Below are 21,654 nucleotides of genomic sequence, written 5' to 3'. Positions count from 1 at the left end.
CTTCAACGTGTCTCTTTCAGACTGCCTCTGATTGGCTGTCAGATTTTCTTTTTTATTCCTCTCCTCCAAGGCAACGTCAGGGATTAACTGTTTGAGGCAGTAACTGCTCTGAAGTGGAAAAGCACCTTTTTCGCGAATAATCATTTTGTATTCGTAATAATTCATTATTTTAGATTATTTTTTTCTTTTTTTTGAATGCTGCAATGTGCCATGTTGTCGAGGCCTGTTCAGATGGACATGGCAACTGAAGGCCAAAACATCAGATGAATCGTACCGTGTAAACACCCACTTTCGAAGACGTGACTCATTACTCTTAATTCCACCTTGACTGTCTGATTCCTCATGCAGCCTCTCTGAATGTCTTGGTTTGCTTGTCGTCTTTTCATTTGTTCCCGTATGATTAACCAAGAACAACATCTGCCGACTCAGTCTTGCCTCCCCTAGGCATGTACGTACCCTTGTGCTTATCCAGTGTGTGTTTATGTGCTGACTTTTCCATCTCTCCGTTTCAGAGGTTTTAGAGGGAGTGCGCTAGTTAAAACTAGCTGTTTTCAGCGAGAGTCTCTGGAACTTATTACAGTCAGAGGGCATTTCCATAAACGGGGCCATTCAGCCGCTCTCACACCGATCTGAATGGGACGCACTGTCGCCAGGAGAAAAGGAGTTAATGCGGGCTAGTTAGTCGTGAGACCTTCCCATTACAGAAGACTGGTCGCGCTGAAGTCTGCGCTCAGTTCTTACCACTTTTGCTTATTGATGTGGTTGTGTGTGTGTGTGTGTGTGTGTGATGTGTGTGTGTGGTGTGTGTGTGTGTGTGTGTGTGTGTGTGTGTGTGTGTGTGTGTGTGTGTGTGTGTGTGTGTGTGTGTGTGTGTGTGTGAATTTAAATGGCCCTGGTATTCATTCAGGCTCTCTGAGACTGGTAGTGAATATGCAATTCTGCTAACTCGGTTCAGTTTTTTCTCTCCTGGCAGTAGTAATTCTTGATATTAGGGTCACACATTAGATACGTCCGGCTTCACGAAGGACCTCTGCTGTCCGGGTCCCACCATATTTTAATAGAATACCACCCCACCCTACCAAATCTGCTCTGTTATGTATCTCAGTACATTTCAATTTGTCTACCTTTGTCTAGCTTTTTCAACACACTACACAACACCAATAATTTTCTGAAAAACCCTCTTTTTTACTGATAGAATAGTTGACAGCCTCTTTTCATATGGACATCACTCTCTGACAGTAATCGGTCTCAGGGAAGTCTGCTTCGAAGGATGGATGTGGATGGATATGATTATGACAGTCAAGCTGTGATCTGCATGAGAAGCAAGGGGATGCACACATGCATGTTGGGGGCGGGCGGGCGGGGGGCATTTGACCTGGTAAAGACTTTAATCTGCCGCTGAAGGAGGCTGATGTTTGATCGGATTATCATGTTTACCGTTATATAGTACTCGGAGATGCTCTAGGACGGGCGACTTGTTTTATTCCCTCTACATAGCCGGGACACGCGAAGCTCCGCTCACGTTCGGATCGGCTTGATTGCGATTATAATGTCTTTCGCCGTTCCTGCCTTCAGATAGTGACTCTCTTGTTTTTGCCTTGCAGGTTTCCCAAGAAAGCAAACAGGTAAGAGTTCAACATCACAGAAGCCACGCCGCTATAGTCCCGAACACACAAACGGATTACACACTCAAACGGAGGAAGTAAGGCCGTTTTTTAGTTGGGGCAGCAGCACAGTGGTCTTCAGAGTTTTAAACTACACATACCCTCCCTCTCTCTTTTTCTTGCACACACACGCACGCAGACACACACACACACACACACACACACACACACACACACACACACACAGTGGGGGACAAAGGGGTCCCTTTTCTAGGCGACGGCCCATCTCTGCCTTCCACTATGAACAGAACAGAGGCCTTTCACAGTTGGGGCCGGTGGAGGCAGAGGCAGCCATACATAGCCCGTGGAGGTTTAAGCCGGGGTCTGGCCTCGTGGCTCCTCCTCTGAGGAGCAGCCTTTCTCTGGGCCCTGCTCCCAGGGCAGCCTCACATCCTCTCCAGCCGTCACATTATACAGTAGACATACTCACTGCGATTCATACACTGGCAGGTCCTCTTCTCTCACTATCCTAAATGATGAAGTGGACCACTGGAGGTTCAGTGACCTTGATGAATTAATAAAAGCTATAGACTGCTCTCTGCATTAGGGGTTGCAATGTTAGAATATTCGATCACTATATATATATATATATATATATATATATATAGATATATATATATATATATATATATATATATATATATATATATATATATATCACCTAAATTTACTCCCTATCTGTGCTGGCTTATCTTTTCTTTCAAATATAAATTGATCCTCAATTAAATTATTAAAGGTGGAAAATCATTTCGTGGTATTATTATTAATATTATTATTATTTGCATTTATTGTTGCCATTGTTTGCGGCATCAACAACTCAGACTACAGATGCATATTACCTTATTATAAATGCAACGTTTCTCTGCCTCTGCTGTCGCAATCCAGTGGGATGTAGGTTTACTGTGCACTACGTTAACGCTTTGCAGGCTCATTGACGAGGCCTGAGCGTTCATAGACACATGCACATGCGTGCACGCTGTTATGTCTGTGTCTTGCAATGACTTTTGAAGTCATATTCACAATTCAGAATGTACATCATGCACAGTGTTTTATTTTTCTCTTTGTCCAGAACCAGCAGCATTCTCAGTAAAGACCACCCCCCGGACAAGAAACCCAAAAGTGATAAATCTCCACTTCCCTCCAATGATTTTGACCCTACAGGTAATCCTCGTTCTGCGTCTGTGGCTCTCTCTGCTGTGACGTTCACATTTTCTCATCTCCGTCCGCGTTTCTCAGTTTATCTTTGTGGGTGTCGTGCTTTTCTCCACATCTGTCTGTGTGTTGTTTTTTTTTTCGCACATCCTCCCCCTTATAACCTCACAAAAACTCGAAATTGATGGTTTGCAACAAGCATGATGGGATGGTTAAAGGAAAACTCTGGTACTTTTTCACCTTAACCATAGACAACCTGAGTGATCGTGATCGCCCCATTGTACTATGTTTTGCAGCTGATGGCGGCTGAATCTTTTCTCATTACTGGATCAATTTAAAAGAGTCTGATACCAATCAATTGTTGGTTCGCCAAAGAAATTTAGAAATAAGGTTTGAGTTTTCCTTTAAAGACTGTGTGTGTGTGTGTGTGTGTGTGTGTGTGTGTGTGTGTGTGTGTGTGTGTGTGTGTGTGTGTGTGTGTGTGTGTGTGTGTGTGTGTGTGTGTGTGTGTGTGTGTGTGTGTTATGATCACTTGGAAAACTATGCACACACTTTTTTCTTTGTTTGCATCGGAGGCGAGGTACATAGCTCTGAATCTCTCATAATAATGGACAATGCGTTACACGCCTATTTCTGCACCTCTAAGTCTACATCATGGGGGAAAATGGCTTTAGTTTCTTGCATGGCTATTATATGGTTCATAAGTAATGAGACTGGGTTGATTTTCTTATTATTGTAGCTTGATCCGCTCAGAGAAATGGACCATACGCCCATAACATGTGCAGCCGCACATTTAATGTCCACATGGCTCGTCATTATGTTGCTGGTTTCTTCTATTCAGTCAGATGGCCTTGGTGTGCACTTTAAGGGAACTTGCGTTCATCCAAGTCTCTATCGCAGGGTTCCATCATAAGACCACAGAGGCACGCTGGTTAAGCCTTTCATATGGTGACACTGCTTGTGTTGAATATTTGTCAGTGATCAAGGCCGTATGATCTGAGTTATGACAAACATCTCTGTATCCAAAACAAGACTGAGAAAATCCTCAGGCTCATCTTTGTGTGATGCAATAAAACATGAATTTTGGTTGCATAAGAGACTGGTGACTGTTATTGTCTGTCTGTTCTTAGTAGGACTAGATTTTATTTCACCGAATTTCAACTACATTCAGATTAAGCAAAGCTCAGATCAGCCAGAGTAATTATTTATTTGTTCTGCTTTGTTGCTTTTACTGAAACCTTCCTCCTTAGATAGTTCATTGATCTTTCATTCCAGACTAGATTCTTTAATGATGTCCTGTTGTGTCCTTTGAATTGCATGCAATGCATGCGCTGTTTTTTTGATCATATCTTGATCTGTCCTCTCTGCAAGATGCATGATCTTCAGCTTTTGCTTTCATGATTTCCAACTGGAGTGGTGGCTTTATAGAACTATAATAATACATTTAGTCAATTAAGTATCAATTGACAACAAGTCAAGTAGCATGACTAAACAATATAATTGCAATGCAGATACTAATTGTAAATAGTCCTGTTTTTAGTAGTTACTTATAAAATGCCAAATGCAAAAAATGGACAAAGAATTTAAAGCAATTAATGAAAACTGAATTGGTTCCAAATGTAATCTGTGGGCATCCTGAGTATTTCAAATGATGCCCTGCAGGCGATGACTAGTAATTACACCCCAGCAAATTCTCATAAACCGAATGTTGGAAGCCAACCTCCTGTCAATCACTCCTATATTGTTAAGGATTATGATTTAATAGATCGCATAAGCATTTTGTTAATTTTTTTTCATTTCTCCTTCCATCATTTTCCTCCCTCATGATTTCTCTTTCCTATTTTGTGTTTCCTTTCCTGTGTTGTTTCGTTGTGTCTGTGTGTGTGTGTGTGCCTGCGTTGTGCCTTGTGGTTGGGGCGCTGGTTCAGAGGCTCTGGTGCAGAAGAGAGGCAGCAGCACTGAGCTAGCGGAGGGGAAGCCTGAGTCCTGTGGTAAGAAGCTCCCGCCAGGACGGCTGGTGTGACTCTGCGGTGAAATTGCTGCAAGGTGTTCTTTTGAAGGCCATTCAGAATGGTACCGAACAGCGTTGGGAGTAGAGCTGTCACGATTTGCGACTCATTTACCATCCAATCCCAAGTGGAGTTTTATGCCAATGTTCAAAATGTTGGACCGAATGAAATGCAAAAAGTTACGTACTTCTACCTGACTTACAATGTTCAGTGTCAATAATTTGCCTTTTTTCATTACACTATTATGAGTTTATACTATGATAGTGGCATAAAATGAATAATACACGATTCAATTGTTAATCCCAATTATTTCCATGACAATCATCAACTACAAGTTTGTGATCGTGACAGCCCTAGTATTTAGTCACTTATATCAGACAGATTGATTGAATGCATTATAACCGGTATATTGTATTTGCTAACATTTCTGATTTTTTTCGTATTTTACTCTTAAAAGGCACCACTCATCTTGTCAATATAGGAGGCAAGACGACCAGAAAATAATGGAATGAAAGTTTTGATTTTTGCACGTTTTCTCTACATTTCTATTGAAAAGTAATATGGTGTGAAGTTTCTTGTTCTGCTGTAATTATTGTGTGGAAACATGGCTCAAATTCCTCTTAATATTAATTATGTATTTTTGCTCTGTACATTTCTGATACAGAATATCTACAAATCGGTACAGTTCATGCGTTAGTGTCATGCCATGACCGCTGCTATCGTCACGTGATTCTTCACTTACCCCAGGTCGCACAGCTTACAAAGCAGTGTTTTTATACACAAGATGGCCTATTAATTGTACAAAATTCTTGAGTAATATCTTTAAATGTAATTAAACTTTCAGTTTTCAGTACAATGAGTACCCTCCAGTTTCAGAAAGCATAGATGAACGTTCTGTGGGTTTTATTTAAATAACACAGCGCCCATGCTTCTAGTCCTAAATATGTACTGCAGGGCTGATATTTAAGGTCGGCTCATTCTCCGGCTGGATCTTTTCTCGTCTTCCGGATCAGTTCGGTATTTTAACTCCGGACGAGCCCCGATCAGTGATCAATTCGGTGCTTTGACATTTACTGAGCCACATCTGCGGCAACCTGTTACGCACGAGGAACAGACAGGAGCTCAACATCTAGAGGCAGCTCCGCTCTACCTTCCTTAATACTGCCTCATCTGTTTCCATGACCCCCTCTGCACTCTCTCCACACACACACACACACACACACACACACACACACACACACACACACACACACACACACACACACACCAAATTCCCCTCCCCCCCTGCCTGGGGCTTTTTCCTTACCTCTACCCCTATATATGCTCCTGCTCCAACCCCCTTCCTAAATCTGCCGTCTGCGTATTGACACACCTCTCTGCTTTAACCTGCACCGGCCAAGAAATATTGGATGCTGTAAGAAATGTTCGGTTCAAGGGTCGCCGTCCTCGGATCGGGCCCCGAACTGAAGCAACAACTCTGGTTAATTTGGCGTCGCGTCTGGAGCTGTACTTTCAGTTGACGTGGGATAGGCCCTTATCTGACGAAGCCCTTATCTTTTCATCGCCATGTGCAATGCAATGTGCGAGTGCAACACCGCACCAAGAACTTGAGAAGTTAAAAGTCCATGTTCTGGCCGGCCTAACGCCAAACACGCCACTGGAGCGGCCGTTTGATTTCACCGGTCTACTTTTAAAATGCAGAATGGATTCAAATGATCAAATTCAAACAAAAACTTGAACAAGAGTAGTGTAAAAAAAATATATATATATATCTTGTTTGTGTGTGTGTGTGTGTGTGTGTGTGTGTGTGTGTGTGTGTGTGTGTGTGTGTGTGTGTGTGTGTGTGTGTGTGTGTGTGTGTGTGTGTGTGTGTGTGTGTGTGTGTGTGTGGGGAGCTCCAGTCGAGCAGAGTAGGTCATGTTCACTGACCTGACAACTTCAGTTCCTGCTCTCGCCTCCTTTGAAAGTGGCGCCTCGTCCAGCGCCTATCTGGACGCTGGACCTCCACCCATAGATAAAATGGCAATCTCGCCCAAACAATAGAAAGTCTCCATCACCCCTCTGTTGATCGCAACACCGCCGCAAGTATATGAAATAATTTGAGCGGGCGTCAATTCGGTTTTAATTTTGCATCAGTCGACGAAATCAACTCCCCCAATGTTCTCAGATATTTTTTTTCCAAGATGTCCTCCACAGTGCGCCGAGTGCCTCCTGGTTGTATTAAAGGCGTCGCCGTGTCCCCGTCTCGCTCGCAGGTCTGGTCCAGCGATGTGTGATCATCCAGAAAGATGAGAACGGCTTCGGACTCACGGTCAGCGGCGACAACCCTGTGTTCGTGCAGCTCGTCAAAGAAGGTAAAGCTGATCAGGGAAAAATAAAAAAAATAAAGGCGTGGCTCACAGCGCCGCAGCCGCCGAGGTACGGCTGAGCCGCGGTCAGAGAGATGGAGGCTTTGATTGCCTTTTTTTTTTTTTGTTGTTGTTTTCTGCACAATCCTCGGCTGCGGTTGTTCGAGAGAGTGACCTCGTGGTGTCACCATTTTGAAAGCCCTCTCGGCGCTCGTCCATGGCCGGCGTGGGTTGTCTTCAGGACACGGAAAAGCGGAGCACGCTAAACCGTCTGAATATCGTTCAGGGTTTTATTATTTGTTATACAGGGTCTTGTCGTCTGAACAGCGCGCTTCCTTTTTTCCAAAAAAAAGAAAATGTTTTGTTTCAGACCTCGTCGCCATTTTCTTCTCAGATCCGAGCGAGACCCCGACACCAACAGGGAAAAGCTCCCAGATAAACCGTTATTAAACTCTAAACGGTACACATTTGGCCCACATTTAAACCAAGCTTTTGACTTTTTCGATCTCAATATGATGTTTACCGTGGAGTGAAGGTTTTTGTTGCGTTCGATTCAATTTTACAACTTTAGTTTGACTTTCTATCGGAGACTTTGATGTGGTGAACAACGCTTCACTCTCTCCAAAGGTTTTGCTAACAACTCGAAAAAAAGTGAATCATAGAACTCAATTGTATACTATCATGATATAGTGCTTTCAGATATATCAAGACACTATCGCTCAGAATATGGTTAGTGCCATTTTTTAAAAAAAGGAATCGGGAAGAACAAAAATCGGGGGAATTGGAATGAAGTTTATTCAGCATTTTGCCGTGCGCAGCCTTTATAGCGCATTTGCATTATTTTTTTTATCTTAAAACTCAGTTATAAACTACGTCTTTCAAGAATTGGACGAGACAATAAGACCAAGTGCGTGTCGCCAAGAGTCTGTTTGCTTCAGGTTTATGGTGCCACTATTTTAGGCTCGTTGATGAGATGAGTTGTGTCCGCCGTGCAGAACTGTCCCTCCACAGCCTCAAATCTCATAATGACCCCTCTCTCTCCCAAATCCCTTTATTTGGGGTGGAGCTGTGAAACAGGCTCTTCTCGTAATATAACCACTGTTATGGGCTTTCATAAATAGCATGTAAATAGACACTTTACAGCATCTTTTTGTGCTTCAGGTTATACGGGCGTATATATTTTGTCACCTGTCAATGCGTGGACACAGTCGGTCTCGCGTTTAAAATCTCTCCCTTTATTTGGTGTTTTATTTTACTTGTATTCTTTTCTAACTTCTCCTCGTGTTTGCCAGATGGGGCTGCTATGCGAGCAGGTGTGCAGACGGGAGACAGGATCATCAAGGTATTGTGTGTTTGTCTTAAAACTGCAAACCTCATCTTTATTTTCTTATTTGGAGGCTCCATGCCGCCCCCTGTTGGTCGTAAATATGAATTAACCTTCCCTCCCTGTTTGTTTTTAAGATGCCTAAAATGAAAACATAGGTCTGATCGCATGAATTTTTGTCTTTGTTCAGGTTAATGGGACCCTAGTAACGCATTCTAACCATGTTGAAGTGGTGGAGCTCATCAAATGTAAGTTCCCTGTGCTTTCCTACGTGAGATAAGATGATGCTTTATCAACAAGTTAAGGCAGCATGAGTTGACAGAACTGTGTAAATAAAAATATTGCAAAAATAAATGACAGATCGATTATCCATCCATATACTAATACTAGTGGAAAATAATGGCATTATGATAATACAAACAGCAATCCTTATAATAACTATTATAATAGGAAAACAATACTAACGGTAATAATAATATTGATAGTAGCACTAATAATAATAATTACATATTTTAAGGCATTCAAAGACATTCAAACTGTATTTTGCGCATCCTCTCAAAGAGACTAAACTCTCTGTGTTTGGCTCCTCCAAGCGGGCTCCTATGTGGCCCTCACAGTGCTGGGGCGGCCCCCGGGGCTCGCCCAGATCCCTCTCACTGAAGCCGAGTCCGAGATGTTGGGAGTCAGCATTTCCTCCCCCAACTCCCCGGCAGCAGAGCGCCCCTACAGCCCCCTGGACCGTCTCTCCTCCACCGTCCCCTCATGGGTACCGTCCATCTTCCTGTCCTTGTGCACCCGCTTGTCTCCTCCCTCCGTCGCGTCGTGATCATCTTGATTATGTGTTCATGTCTGCAGATCCTCGCTGCTCTCACTTTTTTTTTTCTTCATACATTATTATTTATAGTAACTTCATACATTATTATTTATAGTAAAAGTAATGGCTGAAGCCCTTCCACATGCTCTTTTCCCCTCCGTCCCTCAGGACGACGGTAGCGGTATCCACAATCAGAGGGTGGACATCCTGCAGCGGATGCTCTCCAAGGAGCAGCAGGAGCTGCAGGTGAGCAGCTTATTTTATTTTATCGTTATTATTATTATTTTTTTTTTTTACAGTTTCCTCATTGTAGCTGTTGTTTTATTAGGTCGGTGTTCTTATTGCCGTGCACCACGGAGGGCTTAACACACGTCAGTGGGTGTCGACGTTGTCAGCTAAAACTGGAGCTCATTTTAACCTTAAATCGAGCGTATCCTGAGTTTGGCGAAGGGCAGCGTGTGCGCGCCGCTGATAACGCAGCTATTCTTCCTGTGGTTTGGGAGAGTAACGACTTCTGTTCCGAGAGCACGTCCAGTCCACTTTTTTTTTTTTTTTTTTTTTCCCTTCCAGACGCGGGTCGTAACTCGGTAATTAATGAAGGGACTGGAGTGAAACGTGACATTGTGCGGTGGCTTGTGTGACGGTGATAATAAAAAAGGAGAGCGGGTTTACCGTTTCTACCTGTCGTTGTCAACACCTGCTAATCCCCCCCACCCCCTCCCGCCGCACCTCAGGCCATGAAGGAGGAGTACAGCAGGAACCCCTCCCCCAAACTACTGAAAGACATTCAGGAAGCCAAGAAACACATTCCTCAGCTGCAGGGTCAGCTCTTCAAGGTCACCGGGGCAGCACAGGTAATGCTTTGCCCCTTCACACCCTCTAACATCTAAACAGGGTTATGTGTGATTTGGGGGGGCGCACCCGGGGACGGTTCCAGACAAACAACAATCCTAATCCCGTCCAAAGGATTATGCTTTCTCTGTGGGGGAAAAAAAAAACACTCTTTTGTGTCTGTCTGTGTTTTATTATTTTTTTTCATTTTATTTTATTTTTTAATTCTGTATCTGTCGCGCCGGTGATTCCACAGCCATAGATATCAGCACTGGCCACCCGCTAAATCCATTATCAACAGTGAAATATGAAAAGGAATGTTAGAAAAGGGAACGTGCAAGTTGAGCAAGGATAATCTTTACCTCCCGTACCTTATTATTTTGTGCCCGAAATGAACATTTCCATCCACCGGCTTTTAGATCAATGTTGAGGTTGCGTCTAAGTAAACATGAATGGACACATCGGAAAAATAATTATTAAAAGCAAAATAGGTTTTTTTTTTTTTTTTACTTGGCTGGAAAAATGCTATTTAGGATCAGAGGGAAATCAATTTTTAGAATAAATGAAAGTCATCTTCCCACATGCATGGTGGACATTGTGATTCCACAGCCTCAGCTGTTATACTCGGATATTGGCTTCTGCATTTTTATTGTGCGGCAGTGTGGAATATGGCCAGTTACAGCTGTCACAAAGCTGCACTGACAAATCTTTCAGGCAAGTGCAAGTATCTATCGAAATTCATCATCCCCCCCCAAAAAAATATAAATAAATGTACCAGGATATTTGGATGGAAACTGGCCTGGTGAAATTTGGGTTGGTCTTCACGGGACGTGACCGCTTGTTAAACGGCAAAAGAAAACCTAAACATTAGATATAGGTATTAAAAGTGTTGTGATGCACCGATGCCAGACTAAAAGAAGGTAGAATATCCCCAAATATGAATTACAACCAAAATTAGGATTTTTACACACACAGACGCGTGTCACATATAACTGTTAGTGGTGCACTTTGGTATCTGTTTACTTGTTTTCTTTTGCTCACAAACATGTTTCAAAGTTGACAGGTTGTTTATGACAGGAAATTAAGGTGGAGTTGCTGATGTGATTTTTGCAGGATGCGGTTTCAGCAGGCGACGCAGAGGAAGGCGGCACGTTCGAGACGGACCACACTCCCTCCTCGAAGGGCGACAACAGCACAGATCGGTCCTGGAGCAGCTCCCCTGTAAGCGATCACCCCTCCAGCAATATCAACAAACAAACCTGGATTTCCTTGAACAGTGCTTTTGGAATTTAACGTTTTGGCCTAAACTTAACATGCTTCATTTAAGATGAGGAAGAGGTTGTTTTTTGTTTTTTTTATACTTTTGAGCTTTTATTTTTATTGTATTTATTTTATTTTTTTTATTATTTATGGCACTCCCTGTTGCAATAAATTGACTCCACAGCTATACATTTTTGACAAACGACAGATTTTAGGACAAAAAAGGAAAATGCGATGTTGGTTATCAGAGCTGACCTGCCCCCTCGATGTGAAATCAAACCATTTCTTTACACGTGTACACATTGAAACTAATGTCTGAAGCCCCTTTCCAACTTGCACTGAAAGCCATAAATCTACTGGCAATGTCCGTGTGGATGTTCCATTAAAGTCGTTCCGTAAATCTCCCCGCTCTGGACCTGGTATCATTACCGGGAAAATGCCGGTACGGCTGTGAATGGAAGTGTGTGTGTGCGAATGGATGCGGTAACACTGCAGTAAAGTAGGGGTGGAGCCGAATCCAAATAAAGCACAAATAGTTTTTACACACTAAACCCATGTGTTTTTTTTTTAGTGTGTTCAAATAGTGAGTTTTTACAAATATTTATTTCGTACAAATATTTGAAAAATTATTTGTTTTCAGGAAGGGAAAAAAAAAACATTCTGAAGAATGGCGAGTCCGAACAAGACCCGTCTCGATGGAGATCTCGTCTTAAAAATGCCACTCAGACCCTTGACGTGTCATTCGAGTTAGGGGTGCGGTGCACTGTCATCAGGCACAGCCGCTTCGCTTGGCCGTCGGCTGCACCCTAGCTCAGAGCCGGAGGGAGCTAGTGGAGGGAGAGGTAGAACGGGTGGAGAACGTTCGTCCGTCGGAGGGCAGAGCGTGCAGGACAGGTTGAAAATGATCAGACTGATTTAATAACATTTGGGTTTGGGTTATTGTGTCCGGGGACGTGGGGGCTCTGTCAGCGCGCGGGGGGAACCGAGGCCGTGCGGGAGAGGGGGAGCGAAGCCCTGGTCTAAAAACAAAAACGCCTAATATCGCGTGATATTAGACACTGCCCACGCACGCATTTCGTTATGTATCCATAACGGTCATCTATGTGTTTTCCGTAAAGGAGGCCAATCTCGGAATGACTACCTATATTGCCTTTGACGGATATATTTTTTTACCCAGCACTGTTACAGATGGCATGTGGCAAAAGGGGCTTGATTTGACCAGACTAGACAACTCCTGTAGAAATTGTGGATTCGGAATCTGCTTTGTTTATCCTGCTGTTAAAACACGACGTTCAGTTCATAAATGGCGTCCCCATTTCCCCGGGGGGGGTAAAATGAGGTAGAAAACATGACGTGGAACGGACTCGATGCAGCCTTTAAGCCATCACCGTTAATAATGTTGCAAAGCACTGTTTTAATCTCCCTCACATATGGATATAGCATGTCACATACTGTATAGCTCCAGTGTTTTGCGTGAGTGCATTACGGTGCTTAGCAGACGCATTTATCCAAAGCGGCTTAACACTAAGAACGTTCGGTGGTGGTGGCGGTGGTGGTGTTGGCGTCTGTGTGCGACAGGTCGGCAACGCAGGGTTAACCGCGGACCGACCATTCCGATAATCGTGCTCCGTCTTTGCGACGCCAACAAAACGAAAGAAGAAGTTGTCCGATTTTAAAAAGGAAATGACCCCGTGTCGACGATTAATGTTCCCGTCCCGTTGCAGCTGCAGCTGCCTCGTGGCTTTGGCCTGGGCTCTCCAGAGAGCCTGCACCAACGCGACTCCTCCTGTCCCAGCCCAAAGAGCTCGCTCCGGGACAGCATCAACTCCTGCCACTCCCCAGAAACCGAGGATGCTGTTGACCTGGTAGTTAACAAACAAAAAAAAAAAAATGTTTGTTGTGTATTTATATTGAAATGATTCTATACCTTTGGTACTGTAAGCCTCACCTTAACCCTGGGATTATACACCATCAATTGCGGTGTAGATCCGGCCGAAAGCTAAAATGAAATCTTGAATTAATAACAACAGATTATTGCTTCCCACTGGAACGTAGCTTGCCTTTTTATGTACAAGGAACAAAAAACATTTGAATGCGGTAAAGATTTCGAACACCCTCAGCCTGACCGGTCTTCACCGAGTTCAAGGAAAGCCACTAATTGGCCTTCTTCAGTTTCAGTTACAGTATTGACGTTTAAACCCCCGGACGAGCTGTCGCTGTGGTTTTCCTCTCACTTCCTGTTTCTGGCCCCCCTCGCCGCGGCTGCCAGGACTCCCTATTTCATCCGATCTCGGCTTCATTGAATTTTATAATTTACTGGCTAAATCGATGATTTCATTACGTACTGCTGTGTGCGGATGATTAACGTGTAACTCATCACATTCCGCGGCTTCTTTTGTTCCCGCCGACGGAGCGCTCAATGGAAGTGAAGGGAACATCCTGACGTCTTCTCCAGCTGTTTGGTTGTTTCCCCTTTTCTCGTGCTCCGGGGCTATTTGAAGCCTGCTCGGATTTCCTCGGTTGCCGTCAACCGTTCAATGTTGAGGAGACACGTGCAGCGAGGTCCCTCCCTAGAAACTTTGCTTCTTCATTCGGGCGACTGAGGTCACGTGTAGTTTTATCTCGAGGACCTCGGGTCTTATTCTGATCCAACTTTTCCACATAAAAAATGGAGTCATTCTCCGACACCGTTTTGCTGCGACAGTGCGTACTTAGCAACATTATTTTACCCAATGCCGCCTAATGCTGTCCAAACAGTGTTTCTTCGTGACAAAATCTAAAAGTAATACATCTATCCCCTTCTCCAGGACTCTCTGTCCCCCACCACAGTGAGCAGCCCCTCGTCCTCTCGACTCGTTTCACAGATCATCGGAGCCGAGGACGACTACTTTGACTCAGACCAGGAGCAGGTACTTTTCCCGTTGGAAAAAGTTCCCTTTTTTTTTTTTGGTTCCTTTTTCTTTGATCGCTCAATGCAAATTTGACATAAAAAACAAATGAACAAAGGCTGCTATTTCCAGTGTCCAGCCTTCCCTTTGCCAAAGACGTAACAAAATGAAATCTTCTAAACTGGATCGTCTTTCAGACTAACGGCCAGTGCAACAGCTTCCAAAGCATCGAGCAGCTCAAGTCCCGCCCCGCCCATCTCGCAGCCTTCCTGCACCACGTGATCTCTCAGTTTGACCCTGCGCCACTGGTGAGGTGTTTTCCTCCGTTTCTTCCAGTGTGAACAACCTGTGACCGATTCCCTCTGTTCAGTTTAGCCACCTTGGTATGTTGGGTAAATTTGACTGAATTGCTCCTCAGCTGTGCTACCTCTACGCTGATCTGTACAAGCAGACCAACTCCAAAGAGACCAGGCGGGTCTTCATGGACCTCCACACCTTTTTCATTGACCGGGGAGCAGTGAGTCGAGATTTCATATCGTTTAACGTTAAACACCATATTATTTGCATTTGTGCTCAGCCGAAATGTTGTTCTTCACTCAATTGTGTTTTATTTCGTTTTGTTTGGTAACTTTCAAAATGACATATTTTTTTTCCCCCACACAGAATTTAAAAGTTACAGTTCCAGACTCTATCTCTGCTGATCTTGGTGAGTATACTTTGTATTTGCCGACACTTTATTATTATTGTTGTTGTTGTTGTCGTTGTCGTCGTTGTACCTGTTGTTATTGCTAGGTGTTTTTTTTATTGTTTTTTTATTCTTGTGTTTTTTCCCGCTAAAAGTATCTGATACATGACAACGGCAGTACACACAGACATAGTTGAGATCGCGATAGAACCGGGACTTTTCAGACGACATGTCATTCTAGTTTGTAATTCTTAAGAATCTTAATACTTAAAACAATATTCTTTGGGGATATTTAAACTGAACGCCAGAAGAGCAACATGCAGTGACGTAAGTGCATGTTGATTGGTCCAGATGTAAGTCAACACGAATTCTAGGAGTCGAAAACAGTCCAAAACATATTCCGTGTTTGTGTCCTCACACATGGAGCTTTCTTGCAGCTCCAGATCAAGGGGTCAGAATCTGGTCTGTTTTAAGTCCCAAAAGTTAAAAAAAAGTTGACACGCAACAAGTGTATCGGCTTGTAGAAGTAGTTCTGCGTATCACGAGGACTCGAAAAACTTGCGTCATTAAGTCAGCCAATGCTGCGTTCAATGGAAACTCGGAAAATTGCAACTCGTTTTAGTAGTAATGCTGATGTATAACGAGCGCGAGCACGATTTGTAATTGGTGTTGATACGAAGTGATGGTGTGTTTTACGGGAACTCAGAAAACAAATTTGTATCTAACACGACTAAGCTGGAACCTGTTTTTAGCTGCCTGCAGCTATATTTATTATTATTATTAGTATTTTTATATTATTATCTTTTTACTGTTGTCTATTTAGTGTGTTTATCAATTTGTTTTTTCAGTGTTAACTGCTCTACTCTGTCTTCAACCGTGTAGCATCTCTGTGTCACAGTCCCTGTTTGTTGATCGTTTAGTGACCATGAACTCTCCCTTTGGAAAGTGTTACAAAAAATCAAGTGCTCTTGTGATTTTGAAAGTATTTCTTTTAACTTCGCTTTGATGCAATGTATTCACTGTGTACAGGCAACAATGCTTTTGATATTTGCCTGAGGCGTGTGTGTGTGTGTCTGTGTGTGTGTGTCTGTGTGTGTAATCACAGACCGGCGGCGGACAGAGCTGATACCAGAGGAAATAAACCGACAGCATGTTCAGACACTACAGGACTCCTTGCTCTCAGACATCCAGAAAAATCTGGAGGATTTTCGGTAAATTCTTTGGATTCTCATGTGCACAGCGCCGTATTTCTGGTCAATCTAAGCAACTTTGTAAGTGTGTAGGTTCAATCTTTTAAATGTATAAGAGCAATTTGACTGACCTGGGTTCATCCTTATAGTGTAGAGATGATGCTAAATATTGATGGAGCTAACTTCCAGAAGATCTCAGGCTTCAGTGTTTACGACTGTTAAATTCCGACTCTACATATTTTTATTTGAATCTGCCTGTTTTAAAAATCGTTAAATAATTGTCGTCATTTATATGCTTTTATTGGTATTTTTTGTCCTAACGACTGTAGTCGGTGTAGGTAACAGTCCCGCTGACGTTGTAGCTTTCATCCGATTTGATTTACTTATTATTTAGTTTAGTATTATGTAGTTACTTTATTCATTTCCTTATTGGCCCTTTTGCACAAACAATCATGGTTGTCGGGAGACGTACAGCGTTTGACCTGGTGTGTCGGTCTACGCAGGCAAAAGCGCAGCATGGGCCTCACTCTGGCCGAAGCCGAGCTGTCGCGATTGTACCAGGAGCGAGCCAGGGACCGGGTCGCCCTGGAGAGGGAGCGCTCCTACGCCGAGAACATCGTCGCCAAGATCGAGGACGTCCTGTGAGCGCCACACACACCTGCGACCACGGCCCTCGAACAAACCGAGCGCGGTGCCGTCGACAAACCACTAACTTGACCCCCCCCCCCACTGTGTGCAGGTTGACGACGCAGACCACGGAGGAAGAGAAATGGTAGGTGGCCGAGCGCGGCAGATTTATGGAAGAGATGATTTAAGGGAGCGGCGGGAGCTCAAACATCCGCCACCCCCCCACCCCCCCCGTGTTAGTCCGCTGAGCAGAATGTTCCGGAACGTTAACTTTCACTAAATCCCGGTGTCATTGCACCTTTCATATATTCAAGGAGCCGTCTTTGCTTTCCTGTTCAAAGTCAACTGTTGACGCAATAAAGGTTATTGGGGAAGTGTATCGACGTTAGACTGGAGTCGTGCTCTTTGCTCATCTCTCGTTATCCGTCAGCACGCCATCCCAAGATTCCATACCGATGGGATTGCACAAATGAAGGCCTCTCGAGTCAACAGATGGATTTTCCTTAAGTAAACATGATATTTCCGCAATATGTCTACGTCTATAAATATATTCAAAAGAGCGACTGACCCAGGCAGCCTCATTTGAAAGGCCATTTGCCCGCAGCGTGTCCCATATGGTCTGTACAGTAAGTGCACGAGGAGGGATGGTGTGACATATGGTCCAAATTACATTATAGAAACTTGCTTCTTTTTTATTTTTTTTTTCCATTTCCTTTCAATTCACGACATTCTGTTTGTCGGTTACGTCGCGGAAAGGACACTTGACAACATGCCGTGCGTATCTTTGATCTTAGCACTACAATGCAGTACGTCATCCTGACGTACATGAAGCACCTTGGAGTCAGGGTCAAAGAGCCGCGCAACCTGGAGTCCAAACGAGTACGAATCAACTTCCTCCCCAAGATCAAGGTAGCGTTTCACCCTCGCCAAATCTCCCTCCGCTTTGGGTTTTTTTTCCCCCAGCGTCTCCCGCCTCACGCTCTCTCCCATCCGCTCCAACAATCCGCAGAAAAGCATCAAGACCGAAAAGGACGGCGAGGAGAAGGTGAAGAAGCCCAGGTTCCCCAGCATCCTCGGACCGCAGCGCCGTCCCAGCCGCGTCGAAGCAGCATCGGGTAAGATCTCCGGAGCCGGTTGCCTCACCTACACCCGCTTTTTCGCCGCAATCCGTGGCCCCGCGGTTCTGACGCCCGTCTCCAATCAAAGTAGGCAAGGCCCTGGAAGGGCGCCCCCGGCCCCAGAAGCAGCTGTCTCAGCCCACGCTGGGGGTCAGCGAGCACTCGGAGGCCGGCCGCCTGAGAGGCAGCCAGTCCAGCGAGGGCTCGGAACTCACGTACTCCCCGTCTCAGGCCGCCTCGCCCTCCAACCCCGCCACCTACAGCCCCGACGCCGGCAGAGACGCGGACGCCGGTGAGCGTCCCCGCCCGCAGGGAAAAGCCAGGGGTTGATACCGTTGTGCCTGGGCGAACCTGACGGCGCTTATTCACGTCTGACCCCGTTGTTCAGGTGGGACTCCGATGTCGGGCCCCTCCAGGCTGAGTGACGGAATACAGCCAGACCCCCTGGACGGCCTGCCATACCCCGCCTCGCACTTTGACCTCTACGCACTGGACCAACTGCAGGAGGAAGACAGGGAGAGTGAAAGAGTCCTTGATGGAACACCAAAGGCCTTAAGAAGGTACAAACCTCCACCTTTTGACTTTCAGTCCATGTAGTTTATTAAAACAGCGAACTCCTCTGCTACCATTCCTATTTACAGAGAAATCAGCTTCATCTACTGCATGTAGCGGTATATATCGCACTCGATCTTAGTACTTCGTTTTTAACCCCAAACGCTGAAGGCTGTGCTCATGGAACCCCCCGCGCTTCCTTGTAGTGTTTTGCCGCTGCTCCCAACCCCCACTGAGCTCAGGAAAATGTCCGTCGGGGGAGAAAGTAAGCTAGGTTGCTAAACCCGTCTACGGCAAATAGACAGCGATGGCAAGTATTGTAATTGTTACTGAAATGCTACCCCCGTGACTTATTCTTTTAACTGCATTCTACAAACAAGGCGGAAAAAGTCAAGCAAATAAGCCGCGAAGCGTTTCCCCTTCAAGCAGATGCTAAACTGGGACTGTTTCACCTAGGCTGGAGGGGCTGGGCGCTGCAGATGTTCAGAGCGAGGACGACCAGGGAACAGACTCGGAGCTTGACCTCTTAAACTGGCAGCAGCTGGTGGGGAAGGAGGTCCTCGCTGGTCTCCGGCCTCACGAGATTAAAAGGCAGGAGGTCATCAACGGTAAGCTGATTGCCCGAGGTTAGCAGGACATTTAGCCTGCTTTCCTGCCGAGGAGCGTGTCCTCGTCCTCGGAACGGGTCTCATCCGTGTTATCGCGCTGCTGCCTTTCAGAGCTCTTTTGCACGGAGCGCGCCCACGTGCGGATGCTGAGGGTCCTGGATCACGTCTTCTACCAGAAGCTCTCCAAGGAGGCCATACTGCCTCCCGCCGACATCAAGAACATCTTCACGAACCTGGAGGAGATTCTGCAGCTGCATGGTACGATGTCACGTGAATGTCAATTCAACTACGTCACATGACGCTGGCATCTGATGGAGCGCCTCGGAGCACAGCATCTGACCCCGCACCCGACACGGGCGTTGTTGTCTGTGTGTCCCTACTGATGCGTGGTGCAAATATACACAATTATATGCTTTCTTTTCTCAGCGTGCAGCGAAACTATCAACATTATTGACATAATTCACACTCTGTAGATGTAAACGCTCAAAAGAATGAAGCATATTAAGTGTGATAGTGAAGTAGAACCTTCACACCGTACCAGTTACCCTTATCCTGGGCCGTTCCGCGTCGGTGTTTTCCTGTTATCTGATGCGCACCCGCGTGAACTCACTGCTCTTCGGCCTCTTTATTTATTTTTTATTTTTTTATTTCAGTTTCAGTATTGGAGCAAATGGCAGCCGTCCGGAAGAGGAACGAGTCTTCAGTAATTGATCAGATAGGAGATGACTTGCTCTCGTGGGTGAGTATAATATTCGGCCTCAAATTGTATCCCCCGTTCCCCCCCGACCCCCTTTGAAACCCTTCCCTCTGTTGAATACATTTCAAGGTGAGCGATGCGGCGTGAGAAAACCGTACTCCGCGCAAAAGAAATTGAACTGTTGCCTGAAATTGCTTTACATTGTCCAGGAAAAACAGTCGGTGCGAGATTGCTTTTCCCCCTTTCCCTCTCAAACATCCACATGTTTTATGGATACAGAATTGGGAGTTGGGTTCAGATTCGGGAAAAGGCATTTAAGGTCAATCGCTTTCCTCGACTCGTTCATTTTAAATTTATTTTTCAGAGGCGGATGAGGTGCTGTGTTTAAATGCCACTGTTACGGTGGAAAGAGGTGGTTTTTTGTTATGCGGAGAAAACACGCCTAAATTACCAGGAACGCTTTCTTGAGGCGTTTACCCACGTTGCTCGACGAGTCGAGGACGTGTTTTCAGCGACTAAAATGCTTAATCGTCAGAACCGTGCAGTGTGCATTTCATTCCACTCACCGGCGTTCTAAACACGGGCTGCGTTCAGCCCTGACATCCATTCAGCATTTCTGACTTCAAAAGCAAACCCCCACCCATGATTTCTCAGCGTCCGGAAGAAGAGACCATAAAAGCGGTCTCACGATTGAAAAAGCCAACGTCCCCATATTGCATTCCACGTTTCCACGGTTGCATTTAAAATGTGGTACAACTCCTCCTCATATTTAACAAGTTGCGTCGCATTAAGTTGATTAAAACCCTCATGTCGGATTATAGCAGTGGCACCAAGGTAGGAACATTGAATCATTAAGTTGCAACTCAAACGAGGCCTTAAATTTGATGACGTCTTCTAGTCGAATTGTTTCATAGTCAGTCGTACGCTGACCTGTACGGCCTGGCTCCACCCGACTTTATCACGGTGAAAAAAAGTTTTAGTATTACTTATTTAGTCCACATCGACGCGTTGGTTTAGTCTACATTCAAACATAAGCCCAGCCCCCTTCTGTGAGTTACTGCTCATTGTAGCCCAATCGGTGGTAAATTACCATGGCAACTACCCCTGACCCAGATTGACTTGCCGACTGTCTGTGTCCCTGCCCTGCTCTGCCCTGTCGTGTCGTGTCGCGTCGCGGCTGATTCCAGTTCGGCGGCGGCGAGGAAGAGAAGATCAAACAGGCCGTGGGGACGTTCTGCAGCAACCAGCCTTTTGCCCTGGAGATCATCAAAACCAAGCAGAAGAAGGATTCCCGCTTCATCTCCTTCATCCAGGTAGAAACTCACCCGGCTTTGGGGTCGCTCTGAGGGGGAGCTCACGGGGGCGTGGACGTGCTCTCACGGGGTTTTAGTGATAATGGATTTGTTGGATTTGTAATCGCGTGAGAGATGTTTGAAGGCCGTCGATTAAGGAAATGAATGACATTAGATATATATCCGTTGGCTGTGCTCACTACTGCTAATGTTGTGTTGTGTACCGTACCGTGATGAAGGGATCGCATCCATCTCAGTTAGTATCTGGACTCACAGTATTGAGAATGCTGAAGTGAAGTAGTTGCGTCGTAAAAAATATGTATCATGTGAGATATGGTTGAAACAGCCTAATCATGGAGAGGCTTGTTTCTTTCTGCTTATTAATTAGTGTTTCCTGCTGTCCTACTTGAAAATGCTATTTGATGCTATTTGAGATGCCATACTCACACTAAGATTTAGTACTTAATGGTACAGCTCCATGATTTATGGTTGGCCTTTAATCTCATTTCAAGGAACACCTAAAAAAAAAAGTTAAATTGAAGGCTCAGATATAAGTTAATCAAAAATGCAATGAAACGTTATGCATATAATTAAT

At 44.9% G+C, this 21,654-nt stretch overlaps 1 protein-coding gene across 1 annotated transcript in view; it reads left to right on the top strand.

The window, feature by feature from the left end:
* The window catches only part of arhgef12a (Rho guanine nucleotide exchange factor (GEF) 12a), a 38,861-nt gene that overhangs the window by 9,786 nt on the left and 7,421 nt on the right, over positions 1 to 21,654 (top strand). Inside the window, exons 2-27 of the mRNA XM_080006918.1 lie at positions 1,605 to 1,625; positions 2,734 to 2,825; positions 4,745 to 4,807; positions 7,081 to 7,179; positions 8,466 to 8,515; positions 8,688 to 8,745; positions 9,091 to 9,263; positions 9,480 to 9,557; positions 10,046 to 10,165; positions 11,256 to 11,363; positions 13,127 to 13,267; positions 14,210 to 14,311; positions 14,488 to 14,598; positions 14,709 to 14,807; positions 14,954 to 14,996; positions 16,081 to 16,186; positions 16,669 to 16,806; positions 16,905 to 16,937; positions 17,587 to 17,701; positions 17,802 to 17,907; positions 17,999 to 18,202; positions 18,299 to 18,470; positions 18,919 to 19,070; positions 19,182 to 19,328; positions 19,724 to 19,809; positions 20,955 to 21,080. Of these exons, the coding sequence (XP_079863044.1) occupies positions 1,605 to 1,625; positions 2,734 to 2,825; positions 4,745 to 4,807; positions 7,081 to 7,179; positions 8,466 to 8,515; positions 8,688 to 8,745; positions 9,091 to 9,263; positions 9,480 to 9,557; positions 10,046 to 10,165; positions 11,256 to 11,363; positions 13,127 to 13,267; positions 14,210 to 14,311; positions 14,488 to 14,598; positions 14,709 to 14,807; positions 14,954 to 14,996; positions 16,081 to 16,186; positions 16,669 to 16,806; positions 16,905 to 16,937; positions 17,587 to 17,701; positions 17,802 to 17,907; positions 17,999 to 18,202; positions 18,299 to 18,470; positions 18,919 to 19,070; positions 19,182 to 19,328; positions 19,724 to 19,809; positions 20,955 to 21,080 (2,743 nt within the window). The remainder of the gene's footprint in view (positions 1 to 1,604; positions 1,626 to 2,733; positions 2,826 to 4,744; positions 4,808 to 7,080; positions 7,180 to 8,465; positions 8,516 to 8,687; positions 8,746 to 9,090; positions 9,264 to 9,479; positions 9,558 to 10,045; positions 10,166 to 11,255; positions 11,364 to 13,126; positions 13,268 to 14,209; positions 14,312 to 14,487; positions 14,599 to 14,708; positions 14,808 to 14,953; positions 14,997 to 16,080; positions 16,187 to 16,668; positions 16,807 to 16,904; positions 16,938 to 17,586; positions 17,702 to 17,801; positions 17,908 to 17,998; positions 18,203 to 18,298; positions 18,471 to 18,918; positions 19,071 to 19,181; positions 19,329 to 19,723; positions 19,810 to 20,954; positions 21,081 to 21,654) is intronic.

Source organism: Zeus faber, assembly GCF_960531495.2.
Source record: "Zeus faber genome assembly, chromosome: 9".
NCBI classification, from domain to species: Eukaryota; Metazoa; Chordata; class Actinopteri; order Zeiformes; family Zeidae; genus Zeus; species Zeus faber.
The sequence above is the reverse complement of the archived record's forward strand: the minus strand, read 5'-3'. Positions and strand labels throughout refer to the sequence as shown.